General features: G+C 42.9%; 1 protein-coding gene across 33 annotated transcripts in view; it reads right to left on the bottom strand.

Moving 5' to 3' along the window:
- The window catches only part of RALGPS1 (Ral GEF with PH domain and SH3 binding motif 1), a 1,054,187-nt gene that overhangs the window by 546,473 nt on the left and 483,290 nt on the right, over nt 1-24,424 (bottom strand). For all 33 annotated transcript variants that reach the window (XM_077284283.1, XM_077284266.1, XM_077284294.1 and 30 more), the window contains one exon: nt 16,101-16,227. In XM_077284283.1, the coding sequence (XP_077140398.1) occupies nt 16,101-16,227 (127 nt within the window). The remainder of the gene's footprint in view (nt 1-16,100; nt 16,228-24,424) is intronic.

Genomic DNA, 24,424 nt, shown 5'->3' with positions numbered 1-24,424 from the left:
CGAGTATGTCATTTTTTTTTTTTTTAATCGCAGCATATGGGGCATATTATTCTATGGAGCATCTTATGGGGCCATAAACCATTATAGAGCAGCATATGGGGCATAATATTCTATGGAGCATCTTATGAGGCCATCGACCTTTATGGAGCAGCATATGGGACATCATATGCTATGGAGCATCTTATGGGGCCATCAACCTTTGTGCAGCATAATATGAGGCATAATATTCTATGGAGCATCTTATGGGGCCATCAACCTTTATGGAGCAGCATATGGGGCATAATATTCTATGGAGCATCTTATGGGGCCATCAACCTTTGTGCAGCATTATCTGGGGCATAATATTCTATGGAGCATCATATGGGGCCATCATTAACCTTTTATGCAGCATTATATGGGGCATGTTTTAATATTGAGCATCTTATGGGGCCCATCATGAACTGTATGGAGCATTATATGGGGCTCCTGATTCAATATGCATATTCAAAAACACAACCTACTGATGTCGTAATTAATTTTACTTTTATTGGTATCTTTTTATTTTTAAAATTTACCAGTAGCTGCTGCATTTCCCACCTTAGGCTTATACTCGAGAGTCAATAAGTTTTCCCAGTTTTTTGTGGCAAAATTAGGGGTCTCGGCTTATACTCCAGTACATACGGTATATCCATTTTATGGAAAATAAATAACACTTATTTTTTATGCTTTCCTCTGCTCAATGTAATGAAGTGTAATGAGCAATAAAGAAAGTATAAATTTATCATTGCTTGCTTTATGTATTACATTGTACCTTCTATAAACTGCAAATCCAGCTACAAATTTTACGTTTTCCTACAGCACCACCACAGTATTGCACAATTCTCATTAAAATCAAGAATCTGTCCTTATAATGAATGGACATAAGAGTACTTGACCAGGTATTCTGGTTTAAAAAAAAGTCTTACTAAGTTTCACCTTTTCACTGAATAGACTATAAATGGTATATCGATAGGAGTCTGACCACTAAGACACCCACAGGTTTTCTGAACAGGAGGGGTCTTGAATTCTCGGTTTGAATAAAGAGGTGGCCGAGCATGCACACTACTGCTATAGGACTTCTGGAGATACCCTACTACAGGGACCACTGGGACCCCCACCCAAATGCCAGAACAGCAGGGTCGTTAATTCACTGTGCAAAAGGAGCAGTTGTTGAGAGCACATAACTCCTTTCTATATACTATGTGTGTATGGGAATGGCAGGAAAAGCTCTCTGAAATCTTCAACAATCCTAAAGGCAGAGAATAGAGCAGCAGAGAGCAGGCTTGATCAACACTTTATGTACACAGTGGATTTGGGATCATCCATTCTAAACATCAGTGGTGGTCCCAGTAGTAGGACACCCAATGATCTACCATAAGTTTTCACAAGCAGAACACTCCTTTAATTATGGATCAGTGATGATTACTAGGTGCAAGACATAATAAATGCACCAAACAGTATATCAAAGCACTTTTACACTACAAGGATTAAATATACATAACTTGTAGAGTTAGAGCAAATCGATTTGCCGGACTCGGTCCAGCGGTCGTGTCAGTAATCTGCTTCCGCTGAATGGGAGAAGTGAGAACAACCTCTTACCTGATGGAATTCCTGGCTCTTCTTTTGACTACTCGGCTTGGTGCAATGTCATAGGTGTAGCATGATAAACATGTGATGCCGAGTCAGGCCAGCTAATCAAAAGAAGAGCCGCAGATGTCGGGAACTTAAAAGCGGTTCTGAGGTCTGCCCTCCAACGTGATCAGATCCTAGGAATCGTTTTTCACCATCACTAACGACTCTTGGTAGGAGTCCCAAGACATAAAATAATACTAACACTTATTTTTCAGACCATTTATCAGACAATCTCTTTGTTTTATTCCAATGCCAAACATCACTAACACCAGGACTGCAAATGGAAATTGCTTGAACTTGGGGATTTTTCCAACTAACACAAAAAACTTTTCCTGAACTACAATATTATTTTCCCATTACATATCTGAGGAAATCTTTTAGATGTTTCTTTATCAGATCATAAGAGTCTGGCCAAGATGATGAACACTGAAGCAGTAACGTATCTAAACTGAGGAGGACTGCGGCTCAGTGCAAAGTCAGAAAATACAGGGATAAGATCAGCTGCGTTACTACTTGGTACATACTTATGCTTACTTCCTGGACAAAACTCAGAAAGTCTTCTCTGTGATATGTGTTAAAGTAAATTTGCACGTTCTTAGTAGACTAATTCCTATGGAAACTTTCTCATTTTCTTGGCCAGTGGTTTCTTTAATGTTGTGTGTGTGGGTTTAAGCCCTGCAGGTCAGCTGGGGATAACACGCTAATGTTTCTGGCTTCTCCCCTTCATGACCTTGCCGTTTTTTGCAATTCTGACCAGTGTCCCTTTATGAGGTAATAACTCAGGAACGCTTCAACGGATCCTAGCGATTCTGAGATTGTTTTTTCGTGACATATTGGGCTTCATGTTAGTGGTAAATTTAGGTCGATAATTTCTGAGTTTATTTGTGAAAAAAATGGAAATTTGGCAAAAATTTAGAAAATTTCGCAATTTTCACATTTTGAATTTTTATTCTGTTAAACCAGAGAGTTATGTGACACAAAATAGTTAATAAATAACATTTCCCACATGTCTACTTTACACCAGCACAATTTTGGAAACAAATTTTTTTTTTGCTAGGAAGTTATAAGGGTTAAAATTTGACCAGTGATTTCTCATTTTTACAACAAAATTTACAAAACCATTTTTTTTAGGGACCACCTCACATTTGAAGTCAGTTTGAGGGTTCTATATGGCTGAAAATACCCAAAAGTGACACCATTCTAAAAACTGCACCCCTCAAGGTGCTCAAAACCACATTCAAGAAGTTTATTAACCCTTCAGGTGTTTCACAGCAGCAGAAGCAACATGGAAGGAAAAAATGAACATTTAACTTTTTAGTCACAAAAATGATCTTTTAGCAACAATTTTTTTATTTTCCCAAGGGTAAAAGGAGAAACTGGACCACGGACGTTGTTGTCCAATTTGTCCTGAGTACGCTGATACCTCATATGTGGGGGTAAACCACTGTTTGGGCGCACGGCAGGGCTCGGAAGGGAAGGAGCGCCATTTGACTTTTTGAATGAAAAATTGGCTCCAATCTTTAGCGGACACCATGTCGCGTTTGGAGAGCCCCCGTGTGCCTAAACATTGGAGCTCCCCCACAAGTGACCACATTTTGGAAACTAGACCCCCCCAAGGAACTTATCTAGAAGCATAGTGAGCACTTTAAACCCCCAGGTGCTTCACAAATTGATCCGTAAAAATGAAAAAGTACTTTTTTTTCACAAAAAAATTATTTTAGCCTCAATTTTTTCATTTTCACATGGGCAACAGGATAAAATGGATCCTAAATTTTGTTGGGCAATTTCTCCTGAGTACAACAATACCTCACATGTGGGGGTAAACCACTGTTTGGGCACATGGTAAGGCTCGGAAGGGAAGGAGCGCCATTTGACTTTTTGAATGAAAAATTATCTCCATCGTTAGCGGACACCATGTCGCGTTTGGAGAGCCCCCGTGTGCCTAAACATTGGAGCTCCTCCACAAGTGACCCCATTTTGGAAACTAGACCCCCCAAGGAACTCATCTAGAGGCATAGTGAGCACTTTAAACCCCCAGGTGCTTCACAAATTGATCCGCAAAAATGAAAAAGTACTTTTTTTTTCACACAAAATTTCTTTTAGCCTCAATTCTTTCATTTTCACATGGGCAACAGGATAAAATGGATCCTAAAATTTGTTGGGCAATTTCTCCTGAGTATGCCGATACCTCATATGTGGGGGTAAACCACTGTTTGGGTGCACGGCAAGGCTCGGAAGGGGAGGCGTGCCATTTGACTTTTTGAATGGAAAATTAGCTCCAATCGTTAGCGGACACCACCATGTCGCGTTTGGAGAGCCCCTGTGTGCCTAAACATTGGAGCTCCCCTACAAGTGACCCCATTTTGGAAACTAGACCCCCCAAGGAACTTATCTAGATGCATAGTGAGCACTTATAACCCCCAGGTGCTTCACAGAAGTTTATAACGCAGAGCCGTGAAAATAAAAAAATAATTTTTCTTTCCTCAAAAATGATTTTTAGCCCAGAATTTTTTATTTTCCCAAGGGTAATAGGAGAAATTGGACCCCAAATGTTGTTGTCCAGTTTGTCCTGAGTACGATGATACCCCATATGTGGGGGTAAACCACTGTTTGGGTGCACGGCAGGGCTCGGAAGGGAAGGCACGCCATTTGGCTTTTTGAATGGAAAATTAGCTCTAATCATTAGCGGACACCATGTCGCGTTTGGAGAGCCCCTGTGTGCCTAAACATTGGAGCTCCCGCACAAGTGACCCCATTTTGGAAACTAGACCTCCCAAGGAACTAATCTAGATGTGTGGTGAGCACTTTGAACCCCCAAGTGCTTCACAGAAGTTTATAACGCAGAGCCATGAAAATAAAAAATAATTTTTCTTTTCTCAAAAATGATTTTTTAGCCCACAATTTTTTATTTTCCCAAGGGTAACAGGAGAAATTGGACCCCGAAAGTTGTTGTCCAGTTTCTCCTGAGTACGCTGATACCCCATATGTGGGGGTAAACCACTGTTTTGGCACACGTCGGGGTTCGGAAGGGAAGTAGTGACGTTTTGAAATGCAGACTTTGATGGAATGCTCTGCGGGCGTCAGGTTGCGTTTGCAGAGCCCCTGATGTGCCTAAACAGTAGGAACTCCCCACAATTGACTCCATTTTGGAAACTAGACCCCCAAGGGAACTTATCTAGATGTGTAGTGAGCACTTTGAACCCCCAAGTGCTTCACAGAAGTTTATAACGCAGAGCCGTGAAAATAAAAAATGTTTCCTTTCCTCAAAAATATTTTTTTAGCCCAGAATTTTTTTTATTTTTGCAAGAGTAACAGGAGAAATTGGACCCCAAAAGTTGTTGTCCAGTTTCTCCTGAGTACGCTGATACCCCATATGTGGGGGTAAACCACTGTTTTGGCACACGTCGGGGTTCGGAAGGGAAGTAGTGACGTTTTGAAATGCAGACTTTGATGGAATGCTCTGCGGGCATCAGGTTGCGTTTGCAGAGTCCCTGATGTGCCTAAACAGTAGGAACTCCCCACAAGTGACTCCATTTTGGAACCTAGACCCCCAAGGGAACTTATCTAGATGTGTGGGGAGCACTTTGAACCCCCAAGTGCTTCACAGAAGTTTATAACGCAGAGCCGTGAAAATAATAAATGTGTTTCCTTTCCTCAAAAATATTTTTTTAGCCCAGAATTTTTTATTTTTGCAAGAGTAACAGGAGAAATTGGACCCCAAAAGTTGTTGTCCAGGTTCTCCTGAGTACGCTGATACCCCATATGTGGGGGTAAACCACTGTTTGGGCACATGCCGGGGCTCGGAAGGGAAGTAGTGACGTTTTGGAATGCAGACTTTGATGGAATGGTCTGCGGGCATCATGTTACGTTTGCAGAGCCCCTGATATGCCTAAACAGTAGAAACCCCCCACAAGTGACCCCATTTTGGAAACTAGACCCCCCAAGGAACTTATCTAGATGTGTGGTGAGCACGTTCAACCCCCAAGTGCTTCACAGAAGTTTACAACGCAGAGCCGTGAAAATAAAAAATCATTTTTCTTTCCTCAAAAAAGATGTTTTAGCAAGTAATTTTTTATTTTTGCAAGGGTAACAGGAGAAATTGGACCCCAACAGTTGTTGCCCAGTTTGTCCTGAGTACGCTGGTACCCCAAATGTGGGGGTAAACCACTGTTTGGGCACACGTCGGGGCTTGGAAGGGCGGGAGCACCATTTGACTTTTTGAACGCAAGATTGGCTGGAATCAATGGTGGCGCCATGTTGCGTTTGGAGACCCCTGATGTGCCTAAACAGTGGAAACCCCTCAATTCTAACTTCAACACTAACCCCAACACACCCCTAATCCTAATCCCAACTGTAGCCATAACCCTAATCACAACCCTAACCCCAACACACCCCTAACCACAACCCTAACCGCAACACACCCGTAACCCTAATTCCAACCCTAATCCTAACCCTAATCCCAACCGTAACCCTAATCCCAACCCTAACCACAACTGTAACCCCAACACACCCCTAACCCTATCTGTAACCCTAACCACAAGCCTAATCTTAACCCTATTTCAAACCCTAACCCTAATTCCAACCCTAACTCTAATTCCAACCCTAACCCAAAGGCTATGTGCCCACGTTGCGGATTCGTGTGAGATTTTTCCGCACGATTTTTGAAAAATCTGCAGGTAAAAGGCACTGCGTTTTACCTGCGGATTTACAGCAGATTTCCAGTGTTTTTTTGTGCGGATTTCACCTGCGGATTCCTATTGAGGAACAGGTGTAAAACGCTGCGGAATCCGCACAAAGAATTGACATGCTGCGGAAAATACAATGCAGCGTTTCTGCACGGAATTTTCCGCACCATGGGCACAGCGGATTTGATTTTCCTGTACTGTAAACCTGATGGAAAACTGCTTCGAATTCGCAGCGGCCAATCTGCTGCGGATCCGCGGCCAATCCGCTGCGGATCCGCGGCCAATCCGCTGCCAATCCGCTGCGGATCCGCGGCCAATCCGCTGCGGATCCGCTGCCGACCCGCTGCGGATCCGCGGCCGACCCGCTGCGGATCCGCGGCCGATCCGCTGCGGATCCGCGGCCGATCCGCTCTGTGTGCACATGCCATAACCCTACCCCTAACCCTAACCCTACCCGTAACCCTAACCCTACCCCTAACCCTACCCCTAGTTCTAACCCTAACCCTAGTGGAAAAAGAAAAAAAAAAATTTTCTTTATTTTATTATTGTCCCTACCTATGGGGGTGATAAAGGGGGGGGGTTTATTTATTATTTTTTTATTTTGATCGCTGTGATAGAACCTACCACAGCGATCAAAATGTACTTGTAATGAATCTGCCGGCCGATTCGGCGGGCGCACTGAGCATGCGCCCGCCATTTTGGAAGATGGCGGCGCCCAGCGAGGAGACGGACCGACACCGGGAGCCTCGGTAAGTATAAGAAGGGGGAGATCGGGGCACGGGGGGGGGGGGGGCGTCGGAGCACCGGGGGGTGACATAGGAGCAGGGGGGGAGCGGGCAGGAGGACGGGGGAGAGGAGCACAGGACGGAGGGGACCGGACCCCATAACGGAGCACTGGGGGGGCGATCGGTGGGGTGGGGGGGGTCACTTCAGGTTTTCCAGCCATGGCCAATGGTATTGCAGCATCGGCCATGGCTGGATTGTAATATTTCACCAGTTTTTTAGGTGAAATATTACAAATCGCTCTGATTGGCAGTTTCACTTTCAACAGCCAATCAGAGCGATCGTAGCCACGGGGGGGTGAAGCCACCCCCCCTGGGCTGAAGTACCACTCCCCCTCTCCCTGCAGATCGGGTAAAATAGGAGTTAACCCCTTCACCCGATCTGCAGGGACGCGATCATTCCATGACGCCACATAGGCGTCATGGGTGGGGAAGGGGTTAAACCAAGAGTTGCATCAGAAATGAAAGGTCATGGATAGTTTAATCGACAAGGAAGATAAAAGCAAGGACTATGATCATCCTTGATTTGTCGGTTCTCAAATGGAAACCATCTCAAGAAAGCCTCTTTTGGCATTTTTAACCCATTATCAGAAGGAATGGAAGTTAGGTGGGGGTTCAGCCTCCAGACTCTCCACTGTTGTCACAATCAAAGGGCCCCTCTGTCACATCTCCAAACTTCTTAATCAGAAATTTCTCAATGTTATCGTCTACTGGTTAATAGCTAATACAGTGGCCATTACAGCTCCAATTGGCAGCTAAGTTTCTAAGGCTATGTGGAGGCCGAGGTTTTTCTTTTGAGTAGATTCACTAAAAAAAAGCCATATAAATCATCTAAAACACACTTGAAAGACACTTCCTATTCACCTCAATGTTAATCCTCACTTACGGTTTTGAAACGCCCGGTGGAAAAGTGAGTGCCACTTTGAGTGCCACTTTAAGGGCAGAGAGACACACTGCCGTATTTCTCGTGCAAGAATCAAGAATCGCATGGTAAAACTTGTACTGGCTGTCGGCTCTCCTGACTTGAGCTTGGCAGCTGCATAGTAATCCATCATGCTGTCATGCTCGGGTCAGGAGAGGTGCCGGCCAGTCCGTGCAGTGCGATGGGATTATCGCATGAGAAATAGGGCAGTGTGTCTCTGCCCTAAAAAGAATAGTGATCGACTCCACTAAATCTGGCACTGCACAAAAACACTTCAGGAAAATAAAAACTACTTTAAAAAATTGGCCCAAAAAGTAGTTATAGCCCACGACTTTCTGAGGATGAGTATTTCTTGGAGCTAGTCAGTAAAAAAAAAAAAAAAAAAGGAACAAAATTTCATAAAAACAGACTCTTACTATTCATTATTTCAATGTTAATTTTCCTTGCTGTTCATATCTGTTTTTTGAACTTTGAGCCGTTTTTGGAGCAACGATGGAGACGATACTCTTCAAATTCTCTTTAAAAATGCAACATTCCTTAAAAACTCTGAGGTTCTGCTCAGTTTCCTCTAAAAATCGCAGGAAAAAAAAGACTTTGTGTGCACACTGCCAGAGTTTTTTTTTCCTGAAGCATTCAGCAGGGTTTCTATGAATGTTGTAATTTCATGATTTTGGGGGATTATTGCTCATTAGCTGAATGAAAAAGTAGAAATCCTAAAGGATTCTCCTGCAACAAAAAGTAAAAAATGACATCCTGAGATGAGAGGCTGACTCCCTGCCCAGAAGCAAGGAATACGTTCCCATTTAGCAGCTTGTATATACTAACAGAAATACATTATGATTGCAGACAGACCCCAGTCTAAAACTTTCCTCTGAGCTGGCCAACGCTTGGGATCACTTCACCGGTAAATACATACAAAGCTGTGAGAGTGTCTATGTAGTATTAAGTGATTTTCTGACTATTGCAAGTTAGTAACAACATTTGCAAAGTTGAGGTGTCAACGGCATGCCAAACCCCAAACGTCCATCATTCTCGCCGACTTCAGCACATAGATTTATGCACTTGAAATAAGAGAAGGGTATGATGTAATAAACCCCGGGTGAAACGGGGATATAAAGAACAGGAAGCACATATAAAATGTAACTACACAACATTTGCAAAGGCCAAAATGGATGTCCTAAGTTTAATTAGCTCCAGGGTCTTTAGCCAAGGACATTGCATATCCTGCACCAGCTTGTTTGTATAACCTGCAGTGTATATAAGCTAATTTGATGTCTTATGGACAATCTTCCTGACATTCTCAGTTAAGCCTGATGGACGCAGATACAATACAATCTATTGATTTTTTTGGCACCAAGAAATACAAAATACCCAAAGCGCCAAAGATTATAGCTCTGTAGCCAGCAATGCCGCAGGAGGAAAATAATTGATCAAAATTGTTAAGATAATATATAGCAATATTTAAAAGTCTAGTGTGACGTGTTTTGTAACAATGATATTGCAATTTATGAGATATTTCCGAGGTGGCACATTGCGACCTGCGACTATCACAACTCGGTTGTTGGGTGACCCGGAACTAGGGGCTCCTTCTCTGTCCCTAACACTAGGGGGCATCAGAGCTTGCCCTGTTCCCCGGGTTACTTCTGAAGGTGAAGATGCCAGGGCCGTTAATATTGCCTTATTTCCTGTATCCGACCTCCGTTTGTTCCCTTCCCCCACCCATCGAAGAGGGGAGCAACCGTGCACCACAGTACACCAACCAGACAAGGCAACACAAACATGGGCACATGAAAATACCAGGTATACAAATATTCACTCACATATAATAGAGGAATGCACCGGGGAGTGAAGGACAGGGAGAAATCAAAATAAAAGAGGAAAATAAATTATCACACTTAAAAACCCAGGCAACAGTCACAGATAAATCCACCAAACTCATTCTCATATAACCTCCTAACAACTCTACTCTCAGCCATGCAGCATAAGCTAGCTCTGACTATGTGCTTCAGTCAGGACCAAAATTATATAAAGGATAGGAGTGGCTAACCAAGCTCAGCTGAAAGCGCAGTCTCCCAACATGGCCGATTAACCCCTGTTATGCCAAAAGAAATTTACACCGTTTAAAAAGAAGCTGAAGTGCTTCTTTTCAGCGCAGGAGCAAACAGACGCTGGGTTCTTCTGGCTCCTCTCTGTCGTGGTAACCCTGTGATAGCGACTTTCTGCGTCTGTGAAGCATCGTTGCAAATGTTTCTATGTTTTCAGCTGGCTTCCTGTTTTTGGTTCTGAAGTTTGACCGTTCAGGCCAGCGGGGTGATGGCTTTACTGCTCCAGTGATTTCTGATGCTTCAAGCAGATGCAGCTTTACCCAGGTAACATTAAAGGAGAGCAGAGACACTGAAGCTGCCTGGATCCAATTGTCCAGCCAACTTCACAGCAGGGCTAACAAGCTGTAAAGTAAAGCGCTTACAGGCATGTGCGCCTTACCTAGGAGACCGGCCACTGCTGGATAACCTCAGAGGTGGCTGGTAACCTACGCAATAAACGGTAAACTATGACATTAAATATTCCTCAGTTTTTGATAACAGAGAACATTTATTATAAGGTGTAACAGTAAAGTTGATTGTTTTTACGAGAATGTTGCAATTTTACTAATTTAACAAGATGAGACAAATGGAAACCATCTTGGCCTATGCATTCAACATATCAGTCACGCCTAGGCTATAATGGAATACATTTAACGCATGCGTCATGACAAGCTATGAACAATTCATGACACATACGGTAAGAAAGAGATGCCATTTACCGTACTTGTATTTGATACTGAAGAACTGGAAATAATAGCAAGCATGCTGCTGAGTAAAAAGAATCTCAGAGGAAGAAGATGGTCAAGGGTGTTTTATTTAACAACGCGTTTTGCAGTCCTGTCTGATCTCTCTGTCAGGTCGGTTGCATACACGTTGTCGAATAAAACGATCAAAACGATCTTGTTCTCTTCCTTGAGATTATTTTTACCCAACAGCTTCGCCCTTCCTTAGCAGGTTATGCCACAGCAAAGGGATCTTTACATTCTGGAACAGGAGTTGTGCCTTGACACAACCAAGGAAGGTGAGCGTACATCTACCTTCACCCACTACTCCCCTTTTACAAACACAATTGCCCTATGAGTACCTCGTTTATTTCCTAGATTTCTTTATTTAAAAATTAGATTGACCCTGAAAATAAGCCTTAGCATGATTTTTCAGGATTTTTGGAAGGTGCGTAAAATATAAGCCCTACTCAAAAATAAGCAATAGTTACAGTCAGGGCCAGCATTAAGGGGAGTCAAACTGGGCGATCACCCAGAGTCCCACTCCCTTAGGGGCTCCCAGCTATTCTATTCCAAGGTTAAGACTGCTTAAGGACCTTTGGTGACTTCCCAGTCATGTGAACATGATGTTACTAAAGGTCTCAACTGTAGGTGTCTAGAGGAACTGAACAGGAGACAGGCTAATATGTGGGGCCAATTTTGGGGGAAGGAAGAGCATCCTGGTCAATTACTCAGGGCCCCCACTCTCTGATGGGCCCCCAGCATTTCTATTCTGAAGTTAAGACTGCTTAAGGATCTGTCATGTGACCATGATGTCACCAAAGGCCTCTGTCATTGTTCTTGTTAGCACATTGCCTGTGGAGATGTGATGCCGATAACATGATATGTATGGGGACAGAATATTAGTGATCGTTCTAAATCCATCATTCTTCGTCAGCATGTGTAAAAAAGTAGATTATTGTACATGAAAAATGGAAATAGGATCTCAAGAAATTCATGATGCAATTCAGAGTTTGGAGAGTTATGTTGATGTTCAAGAATGTGATGGCATGATTAGATTTCAATATTTTTTTTTTTGTTCAAGAATAAACGTGGATTGTTGTCCATGGGAAAAATTAAGACAACCCCTGAAAATAAGCTTTAACCCATCTTTTGGAGCAAAAAAAAATATATATAAGACTTCTCTTATTTTCGGAGAAACACAGGTAGTACCTTACCTGTTTAGCAGATAAGTTTTTGCTTTTTTGCAAGATCCCACTTGTGGAATATCATAGTATAGGAATGTTTTAAGCAACAATGGAGGCCAAAATAACACCTTTTTGGATTCAGGCAGGCTATTGTAACACTGAGGACATGCTTTTTTTTTTACATGAAAGGGAATCTCTCACCTCCAAAATCGAGGGTGAGGTAAGCCCACCGGCATCAGGGGCTTATCTACAGCATTCTGTAGTGCTGTAAATAAGCCCCCGATGTATCCTAAAAGATGAGAAAAACATGTTTTATTATACTCACCCAGGGGCGGTCCTGCTGCTGGTCCAGGTCCGGTGCCTCCTATCTTCATCAGATGACGTCCTCTTCTTGTCTTCAGGCTGCGACTACAGCGCAGGCGTACTTTGTCCGCCCTGTTGAAGGCCAGAAGAGGACGTCATCGTAAGAAGATGGGAGACCCCGGACCCGCAGCGGGAACGCCCCTGGGTGAGTATAATCTAACCTCTTTTTTTCTCATCTTTTAGGATACATCAGGGGCTTATCTACAGCATTACAGAATGCTGTAGATAAACCTGATGCCGGTGGGCTTAGCTCACCGTTGATTTTGGGGGTGACAGATTCCCTTTAAATGTAGATAGAAAACTTGGTGTGAACCCAAACTCAGTAAACAACCACACCCGGTCTAGTGAGCACTTTAATGGTGCAGCCAATGGTCAACTCAGTATAGAGAGCTTAAAAGGGATGTCTGCTCACTCCTGCATTGAAGGTGAATGGGGTCGATGACATTTTTAACCCCACATGCCTTTCGCGACGTGTGCATGATCGCATGTATTGTGCATATGTCCTATTCTAATGACTGGATATGTGAACGATACCTGATAGTTGTGAATGTGTCTCGTTAAGTATGTGGGGTTGTAACATTATCAGCTCTTCTCACCTCTGATGTTATAGTGAGTGGCACTGGACAGCTTCTGATACAATTGCTCTCACCTAAGTCCACATTTTCCATTCAAACATACAATTAGTTATTACATCAATGGATTCATGGATGTTATATCTCAACTCAATAAATAAGAAAAGCAGACCCTGGTTTTGCATTTTAGATCCAGTTGTAATTTGTCAAACAGACCTTTGCAGCTGTCAAACTCCATGTTTAATCATTCTGGAGAGCAAAAGATGGACAGATCGCATTTGTAAGCAACTTGTAGTTTGCCGTAATTTCTCTTCCATACAGGGTGCAGTGAGACAAAGGCTGCATGTAAACTGATTACCAGACACATCACAAGGACGTAAAAGCTACAAGTCGTGTCAGATCGCACATTACTAATGCACATTCGAGCTGCCGAGTTCAGTCTTTTAGGAGACAGCATTTAATTCATTTGTACAAGAGGAGACAGCATTTAATTCATTTGTACAAGAGAAGTCACTTAAATCAAAAGTCTGCTCTAGTCATCCAGCCACAAACTGAAAGGTAATGCAATATTTTCCAAAGTTTGAGTGAAATATGAAAGACAGCTGGCAGAGGATAGAAGTGCACTGAATGGTAAGGGATCTGTGTAATCTTTCTACTTTAGGATGATGAGTTTACATCAGAGACAAAAAAACTCCAATGGCACGATATTCAACAAATGCAAAGCTTAGATGAAAACAGCCGTCAGTCTGCCGATAAGTAAACAGACTAATCCTTTTTTCATTGTTAGATAAATATTTTACGACTTTGGAACATTTTGCATAAGGTGCTTTTATTCTGTACATCAGAAGTAATAACCACAGAGGTTAAGCTGGCCAAACACTTTTGAAATCTGTATCTCCCACAACCGAACGCAGGGTGAAAAACAGGCACTTCTTGTGGTACTTTATCTTCCAAAGGATCGAGCATGCCCTGATCCTTCTCTTTACCAGGATGACTTTGGACACAAAGATGCGAGCCTTGAATCACATGAAAGTTATAGCATGTTACACAGTAGTATTAGATCCAGTCATGCCGATGTATTGTATGGAGTCTATGGGTCCATATAGTATGGTTATGCTTCATCTAGAGTTTTTTCACCATATTCCTAATAGTAGTCTATGGGTCCACACCTGGTCTTTTTCCTCCATTCTTCAACACAAGAAGTAATGAGTAGTCCTCCCCAATAAGCAATGTTTTAGAAGCATATCTCCAAAAAACAGACCCATAACAATCCCCAAGCACAAGGCTCTGTACAGCAGAACATAATTTACTTTGTTCTGGCATGGGCAACATATCTTTTATGGTTATGTGGTCACAGAGTTGGCAGGAAAACTCTGTTTCTTTCCTTTTTCCACCTGCTCATCGGTCACTGATCTCTGACAGTAGTCACAACACAGCCTTACTACTTGTAATTACACATTTGTTATGGCCTTTATCTTTATTAGAGCACCAAATTAGTTTTTTTCAGTCACATGTAGACCAAAGCAACCCACTAAAGTACCTGTAAATAACATAACGTACATATGCTTTTATTTACACTCCAACATTGAAACTCTGCTGCTGACAGTTCCTGTGTAATCACCGACCAATGACGTTCAAGATGTGCTTCAGGATGGGAGACAAGTCAAGAGACGCTGCCGCCATGGAGGAGCCCGTTTAGGCCAGGCAGGCTGCTCACAGAAGTAAAAGCAATATAAGGTACAGCATTGTTATGTTGAAAAATGTCTCCTAGGACACTTTAATTTTAATATTCCCTTTTGAAAACCTTTTCATGGCTTTGCATTAGTGCAGAGATTTCATACTGAAATCAAGATGTTTTGAAAATCTTATTTCCATTTTTTCACCATTTGTATAAACCTGTCTATCCATCTTGTGATTTCCATCACTCCACGACTTTTCCTCTCTTGGTGTGCAATGTTAATGTTGAGGAGTGTATTATTACCAAATTACCAGAAAGCAAAAGTGAACGAAAACAGCAAAAGGAAGCCGCAATTACCACGGGTTGTGTGGCCCGTGAAACCTCATACATTCTCTGGTTGTATAATTTACAACCCAGTGTTATTTGCGGGCGGTACCACAAATGTGCTGATCTCACTGGATTCTGACCATGAAAATCTAAGATCTTGGCTACCTAAGAAAGAAATCTATTTCCAAAAACAAACTGTAGTGACTTTCTGGAAAACCTCTCTTCCCCAGTATTTCCCCCCCCCCAATCTTACAAAAAAAGTAATACGGTAATAAGAGTAGAACTTTTCTTACTAATCCTGTGCTGCTCCTGTGATAGCATTACCCTGGTGTTTTGCTCATCTGGCTCCAGAGATGTGTCAACAAGACTGTGGCCAGAAATTCCCTGCAGTGATGAAATGTTGTGTCGACCGATCATCGTTGGACCCAGGTGATCAAAGACAAACAGAGCACCAGTTAAACATCAGCACAGGAGTGACATGTATGGGTGAGGTAACCCCAATGACCAGGCACCTTTGGGAGCATCCATATGGCAATCATTTTATGTATTAGTTGATGTCCATCAAAGTTATTGAAAGAAATGAGCTAAACAATAACATTATGCGGCCAATTTTCTGCATGCCGCTAGTCAGATGGTGATCAGTCTGACAAGACAAAGGATTAAGAAATGAGCATTTATATGAGGTGGTAAATAACCATCACTTGACTATTCAGTCGCACCACTTGCATGTACATCTGCGATACCGCACCCGGCAGGATTGTTGTGTAGAAGATGTGTCAGATGTGAGAAACTCACGCATCCCATCCCTAGAACATAATGTACCGAAATAACTGTACCCAAAATCACAGTAACCTTCAGCTAGGGAAAATCCAGATTAAACAAACTCAGCTAGGTATTATTTATTAATAACAGCCTGTTAAATGTACAAATTTTTACTGACCAAGACATCATTGTATAGATGCAGGAGCTGAATACATAACAATACAGAGAGCTATGAGATGACCTGTAAGAGTTCACATGATAAATGAGGAGCTGAGCAGATCTCATTTCTATCATGCTTAATAAGCCTGTAATAACTTATCAACGGTGGAGTAAGGAAGCACTCATCTACAAAAGAGTCTAACCTACCTAAATACGGGATGGATGGGACCATCTTTAAGCTTCGGATGTACTCTCTCGTCCGCTTGTAATTATCCTCCTTTGAGAGCAGGTAATCTAATTTATCAAAAGTGGTCTTGTCCTTCCGATTCAACAGCTGAGAAAAAAAAACCACAAATACAAGTCAGATAAAATCAGAATAACATATAATTATTAAAGCAAGTGTTGACTATAACAACAGTAATACTGTATTCGGTATTTGATAGCAGACCCAGAAGGACATTGCACGCTTGTGGGCTGGAATAACAGAATAAATAATCTTCTACATTACTGGGTCTATCCAAATAGGTCCAATGTCCAGAATTGGTGCTGGGGACACTAAACTACTGGAGTCTGGCAACGTCAGCTGAGCTCACATCTGTGCTCAACGCTCTGCTGCAAATTACATCACATTTGCAACACGCTAATTTTCCCAATAATGCAATGGACTCTATGATGAAGCCTTGTATAAGTCAATAGTGTCTGTGGGGCTCTTCCTCTCTTTTTACTAAAAGAACAGAAAACTTTAATTGACAAAACTGATGTGAGCTCAGCCTTTTAATAAACATTCACATATACAGTGTTGATCATAAAACACAAATTACAATGAACATACAGCATTGATTCCCGCCTGTGGACCAAAACTTTCTTATGGACATTCAGTGTCGGAAAACTTTGCTCTGATTACAGTGGTTATCCCGTCCTTGGAACAAGAGGCAACCCACGTGGATCAGTTGCTAGCTACTCCAGCTATGGACAGCAGTATGGAGCCGGACAGCAGAGCTCTGTACTCAGGTACTACCTCCAGCTATGGACAGCAGTGTATGAAGCCAGACAGAAGAGCTCTGTACTCAGGTACTACCTCCAGCTATGGACAGCAGTGTATGAAGCTGGACAGAAGAGCTCTGTACTCAGGTACTACCTTCAGCTATGGACAGCAGTGTATGGAGCCGGACAGCAGAGCTCTGTACTCAGGTACTACCTCCACCTATGGACAGCAGTGTACGGAGCCGGACAGAAGAGCTCTGTACTCCGGTACTACCTCCAGCTATGGACAGCAGTGTATGAAGCTGGACAGAAGAGCTCTGTACTCAGGTACTACCTTCAGCTATGGACAGCAGTGTATGGAGCCGGACAGCAGAGCTCTGTACTCAGGTACTACCTCCACCTATGGACAGCAGTGTATGGAGCCGGACAGCAGAGCTCTGTACTCAGGTACTACCTCCAGCTATGGACAGCAGTGTATGAAGCTGGACAGAAGAGCTCTGTACTCAGGTACTACCTCCACCTATGGACAGCAGTGTATGGAGCCGGACAGCAGAGCTCTGTACTCAGGTACTACCTCCACCTATGGACAGCAGTGTATGGAGCCGGACAGCAGAGCTCTGTACTCAGGTACTACCTCCAGCTATGGACAGCAGTGTATGAAGCTGGACAGAAGAGCTCTGTACTCAGGTACTACCTTCAGCTATGGACAGCAGTGTATGGAGCCGGACAGCAGAGCTCTGTACTCAGGTACTACCTCCAGCCAAGGACAGCAGTGTACGGAGCCGGACAGAAGAGCTCTGCACTCAGGTACTACCTCCAGCTATGAGCAGCAGTGTATGGAGCCGGACAGCAGAGCTCTGTACTCAGGTAATACCGTTAACCTCCCCATTGAATCGAATAGGAAACAAAGCTCACTGATCACAACCATCCACTGCAGAAGTTACAAACATCTGATCCATGGGGACTGTCATAGACACACAGATCTAATATTAGTCACTGCCTAGGGATATTGTAATCCTCAAAAATGCCTTTAAGTGGTTGAAAGTATGTTACAATTCATCAGAGCAGGTAGGAACTTTCAGCCTGGGGTCCATGACAGGAGGTTTTGCGGTTTGCCTTGATGAGTGATGTGTGTTTCAGGTGGCAGATATTGGGCATGCTTTCAAAATGCTCAATTCTTTGTTCTCACTGGACATATGAGGTGTTTTGCATTAGATTATTTTACAACACATGCAGAGTCCAGCGTGCATCTGTATAGTAAGGGAAGACGCTGTAGAACAAATGACAAGCCTCAAAGGGGTATGGCCAACTTCAGTCTCTCTACCAGTTTTTAATCTGAAAATGTAAACAATAAAAGTTTCCATTCACTTACAGCCAGGATTAGCCTTGAAATGGTGAGGAATTATTAGTTTATACTGTATATATTAGAAATGTACATGTCTGGAGTATACAGTGTATAGAAGCTTCATTTACACCATGGACACCTTTTCTGTACAGTTCCCGTTACCTGTACCACTGCCATAGTTTTATTTTATTCCTACACGTTACATGAGATTTCCTCCATCCAGTTGCAATATCTCCTGCACCTACTACCTTAGAAATATCCATGCCTGTGGTGTCAATAGCCATGACATGAATTGGCAAAGCAAGTAGCACATACTGTACATCATTATAAATGATCAAAAATCATCCATAAATCAGTTTCTGGCGTTCGGTAAAATGTTATAGATGCACTTGGCAGACAATCAGGGGATTCTGGATTAAACGGAGTTATGGGATTATCGGTGCAGATTTGGGAGCAGAGTGAGATCTTTTTATTGTGTTTACACTACTACTATAGTAACAGCCTGAAGTCAGATTGCATTTTCTATTTCTACCTGTACAAAAGCTTTTTCTGACAGAAATGACTGATTCTATACATTTTATTCAACCATTAGCTATGCTGACAAAGGCACTGGGATTGTGCAGTTGTCAAAAACTTTGCTTACTCATTCAAATATTGGGTAAATTAAACCTATCATCTGGCTCTGACATAAAGAGACGACCGCAGATGAAGCAGATTTTGCCATGTTCATTAATACCTCATTTAGTCAGCAGTATTTGCCCAAACAAGTTTGAGACTCCCTTGCGTGGCATGCATCTATCCAACTAATAAAAAGGTTTTACTCGTCAGACATGAGGTTTGTCTAGGACTCAACTGACTGAGTGAGGGGGTGAGAATAATATTTCCAAGGTCAGCTGGCAGCATTTACACATCTTCTATATAAAAATAAAGAGAAAAAAAATCTGATTCAATGCTAAGGGCAGCATCTAAAAATTCCCCACCCCCCATGCAGATGGAACCAAATTTTGCCAACCCATAATTACTGAAGATTGCAAAAGAAGTGGTGCGTTTAGGGCAATCCTAAACAGGATAGTGAGGACAGATGCAGAGGGGGCACAACATGCTGCATAGACAGATATGTGACACATATGATATAGAAAGATGAACAAATGGATAGTCAGCCATATGAGTTTCATAAACATTTCCTGGACACAACCTTTTACATAATTCAACACATGCTGTTCATATCCGCTCTTCTTATGGACCCCAAAAAAGGATTCCAGTAGATCTAGGAAGATCCTTCATGATATTCCCAGATGTCGCAGCATCACAGGAGAACAAGTTGTTCTTTCCCGAGCTTTTAATACACGTTAAGGAACAAATGATGGAGAATCCAAATGGAAAGTATTTCTGCTGATGTTTGTATCACTCCATAACAGTTTGGCTCAGCCTCGCTTTTTAAGACTTGTCCACATGCACAAAACAGTTCTTAGAAATAAGCAGAATGAGGAATCCTAAAGATGTAAAATTACAGCAGCCAGAAAGGCTCTGGGGAAAGCAGACAGCTGCTCATTCTTACATGGCAAGTGGGAATATTGTATTGGAAAGGCAGAAAGAAATGATATCAGTCACGATATTAAGGGGAAAGTAATAGAATCACTCCTCCATAACACAGAACATCTATGGAAGGAAAAGGGGTTTTCTAGGTGTGTTGTATGGTATGGATTTATGAAAGATGCAATAGCAGAAGTTACAAGAAGGAGCAGCTGTATATTCTACATTACAAAATATAGATATTGGATATTTTTGGTGTTAGTTTTGGGAGCTGGCAATGGATGAAACTCTTCTCAAACAGAGCCATGCTGGAGAGTGATAGTGCCATTGACCAGGGCCGGTTTTAGACAAAGTGGGGCCCTAGGCAAAAATTTAAAGTGGGGGCCCCAAATGATAACATTGCACTGTGGCCCCCATATTTAGGGGCCTTATTTCGGCCAACGGGTCTGCCACTATTAGCTGTATGCAGGGTCACTGCTGGCACTTTGAAAAGCAGCTTTTCGCCATGTTCATATGCAAAATTTGTGAAGCTCTTTCTTCTGCAAATAATAAGTTTACAGCACAAGCAAAAAAACTGAGATTTTCAGAAATTTCCTGCACACCCTTTTATTTTCCGTTGACTGAATTTCACAACTGCAGTGTTTTTTAAATCTGCAGCATGTCACTTCTTTCAGCAATTTTTTTCACCCGTAGAAAGCAATGAAAAAGTTTAAAAAATGCTGCAAATGTTGCAACGTTGTTTTTCGCTGTGTTTTTTGTGAATAACACTAACTTTATTAAACATGTACTGTAGACAAAATGCATACTGTAAAAAACAAACAGCAAAAGCTCTAAGGGTGTGTGCACACAGTAAACACTGCGGGTCGGCTGCTGTGTACTTGTACAGCGTCCAACCCGCAGCGGCCAGATGTTACAGTATAGTGGATGGGATTTCAAGAAATTCCATTTCTACTATGCGTGCACTGACACCCACATCTCACCCGCGGAGACGGACATGGGGCGCGTCTGTTCAGGCTGCAGCATGTCAATTTATATGGCGTGGACGCGAGTCTCCTCAAGAGAAATCTCACCCCTGCAATGTATAGGACGCAGGGATTCCGCACAGATCAATGAACACATGCGGAATCACCTCTGTTAAAAACATGGCAGCACTTTGGACACCGCACATGTCCGCTGCATCCAAAGGGCTGCCATTTCCGGATCCTCTGCACATAACCTAAAATAGCCGGATTACTTACGGTAATGCTCTTTTAATGAGTCCATGACAGCACCCACTGGAGAGATAGGGATCCGCCCCAAGGAACAGGAAACCTACAGAGACATAAAAGGGGGCGGTCCCCCTCTCCTCCTCAGTTTAATTTCAGAGTACCCGGAGGACCGCCAGTGTTAGTCAATCATCACAATGTATCATCAGAATATAAACTTCATAGAAGTAATTACATTGGCTTTTATTAGGGAGGGATGTGACTGGGTGCTGTCATGGACTCATTAAAAGAGCATTACCGTAAGTAATCCGGCTATTTACCCTTCGCCATGACAGCACCCACTGGAGAGATTTCCAGAGACCAACACCTAGGGGGGGACCACCGTGCTGAGGATAGTCCTGCCAAAGTGTAGGTCAGAGTCGGAAGACAGGTCGAGCCTGTAGTGATTATAGAAAGTGGAAGGAGCCAACCAAGTTGCAGCCTTACATATATCTTCGATTGGCACGTTCCCTTTTTCGGCCCAGGAAGAAGCCATGGCTCTGGTGGAGTGTGCTTTGATGCCCTCCGGAGGTTCTTCATTTTTCATGGAATAGGCCAACCGGATAGCGTCTCTTATCCACCTGGATAATGTTGCTCTTGTGACTCCATATCCTTTCTTTTTGCCCTGGAAGGATATGAACAGAGCCCTACTCTGCCTCCAACTACTAGTTTTCTCAATATATTGCAAAACTACTCTCCTGACGTCTAGAGTATGGAATTTTTGTTCTTCAGGAGTAGAGGGGTCTTTAAAGAAAGTAGGAAGATGTATCTCCTGTGACCTGTGGAACTTCCCTGCTACCTTAGGAAGGTATAGGGGGTCCGGTTTTAAGATTAGTCTGTCATGAAATGTGAGAAGGTAAGGTTGATCTATCGACAAGGCCTGAATGTCGCTGACTCTTCTAGCCGATGTTAAGGCTACTAAGAAGGCTGTTTTTAACGACAAGTGTTTTAAAGATGCTGTGTCTATAGGCTCAAACGGAGATTCTGTTAGAGAGTCTAAGACTAGGTTTAGATCCCACGGAGCTACTCTAGGTATGTGGATAGGAGTAACTCGTTCACAGGCCGTGATGAAGCGGGATACCCATTTATTACCAGCAATATTATGGCCATAGAGGGCACCCAGAGAGGACACCTGGACCTTTAGTGTATTAACTGAGAGACCTAACTCTTTCCCTTTCTGCAGAAATTCTAGTACAGATTTTATTGGGACTTCAGAGGGGTTTGAACTAGTATGGAACTGAAGAAACTTCTTCCATACTTTGGTGTAAATTTTTGTTGTAGATGGTTTCCTGCTAAGCAGGAGTGTATCAATTAGGCCCTTTGAAAACCCCCTGGAATTTAATATCTGCCTTTCAAATTCCAGGCCGTCAGGTGGAGGCTGTCCACCTGAGGGTGGAAGAAAGGTCCCTGGGAGAGAAGGTTTGGGATTGAGGGAAGGACCCAAGGATCCGTCACCGACATCGACCGCAGGCACGAGAACCATGGTCTCTTGGGCCAGAATGGCGCTATTAGTATTATCCTGGCCTGCTCTTCCCTGATTTTCCGTATTACTTGTGGAAGCAGAATTATCGGAGGGAAAGCATACGCCAGCTTGAATTGCCATGGTGTTTGAAGAGCATCTAGAATGTCCGGGTGATCTGCACGGGACCGAGATGCGAATTTGTGGACTTGTTTGTTTTGTAGCAAACAGGTCTATTTGGGGTTTGCCCCATAACAATGTTATCTTGTGGAAAATGTAAGGATTGAGACACCATTCTCCTTGATGAAGAGTGTGTCGACTTAGGAAGTCCGCTTGTTGATTGTCCTCTCCTTTGATGTGGACTGCCGAGAGGGACAACAGATGCTTTTCGGCCAGGATTAAGGTACTGTTTGCGGAAGACATTAGAGCGTCTGATCTTGTGCCGCCTTGTTTGTTTAAATACGCCACTGTCGTAGTGTTGTCTGAACAGATTCGGACGTGGCTTCCTCGTAGCTGTGGGAGAAATTGACGCAGTGCATAGTTTACCGCATTTAATTCTTTTAGGTTTGATGAATATAAATCTTCATTCTTATCCCAGGTTCCCTGGCAGAATCTATCTCCCATGTGTGCGCCCCACCCGTGGGGACTAGCGTCCGTAGTTATCGTGTGGGATGGTGATATTACCCAAGGGACACCCCCCGCTAGGTTGTCTTTATTTAGCCACCATTCTAAGGAGGATAAGACTTTCTCGGATAAAGTTATTTTCGATTCAAGGTGCCCCAGAAATTTTCTCTGTTCCCGAAGTATCTGATGTTGTAATGTTCGGGTATGAAGTTGTGCCCACTGAACGGCTGGAGTACAGGAGGAGAGGGATCCTAGCAAGGACATTCCTGCTCTCAGGGACATTTGAGGTTTGTGAATGGCCGCCACAACTTTACCCTGTATAAGAGATATTTTTTCTTGGGGAAGTAGACATTTTTGCTTTATGGAATCTAGACTAAATCCCAAAAATGTCTGAAGGGAAAGTGGGGTGAGTCTGGATTTTTTATAGTTGACGATCCAGCCCAGGCTTTCTAAGGACGAGACAGTGTCAGCTAATCGTTCCGCACACTGAAGGGATGAATTTCCTACAACTAAAAAATCATCTAAGTAGGGAATGATTAATGTGTCTCTCTGGCGAAGGTAGGCCATTACTTCTAACATTACCTTCGTGAAGATCCTGGGTGCCGTGGAGAGACCGAAGGGCATGGCTGTATACTGGAAATGATGAATCTCCCCCTCAAGAGTTACTGCCACTCTTAAGTATTTTTGATACCTACTATGGATAGGGAGATGGTAGTAGGCATCTTTTAAATCAATGCCGCCCATTCTACAATTTGGAAAAAGGAGCTTAATGGCCGATCTAATTGACTCCATTTTAAACGTATAATTTTTAATAAACGTATTGAGTTTTTTAAGATTTATAATTGTTCGAAATGAACCATCGGGTTTAGGGATTAAAAATAACGGAGAGTAGAACCCTTTACCCTCTTGTCCCTTTGGCACCCTAACTAAAACATTTTTAACTATAAGACTTCTAATTTCCAGCTCAAGGGCCTTCTGTTGCACTGGTGAGGAAAGGGCTGTTAAAATAAAGGAATCATGGGGAATTTGGAGGAATTCTATTTTCATTCCTTCCTTAATAATATTTAGCACCCAGGAACTTGACGTGATTTTTCGCCATTGGGGAAAGAAAAATTTTAACCTGCCCCCTACTGGGGTGTCTGGTGTTTCAGAATTTGTTGTCTCTACGGAAGGGGGGGCTTTTGAACATAGTGCCACCCTGTTTTCCCTCTCTTGTGGCCCATCGTGACGATCTTTCATTTTGTGTTCTTTTCCCGAACGGCCTCTTCCTAAAGGTCTTCCTATAGAAAGGAATTGAGGGGTCAGGGAAGGCTTTTTTCCTCTCTTTTGCTTTTTTGAGGAT

The sequence above is a fragment of the Ranitomeya variabilis genome, chromosome 2, assembly GCF_051348905.1.
Source record: "Ranitomeya variabilis isolate aRanVar5 chromosome 2, aRanVar5.hap1, whole genome shotgun sequence".
NCBI lineage: Eukaryota > Metazoa > Chordata > Amphibia > Anura > Dendrobatidae > Ranitomeya > Ranitomeya variabilis.
Note: the sequence above shows the minus strand (reverse complement) of the source record. Positions and strands in the feature narration are given on the sequence as shown.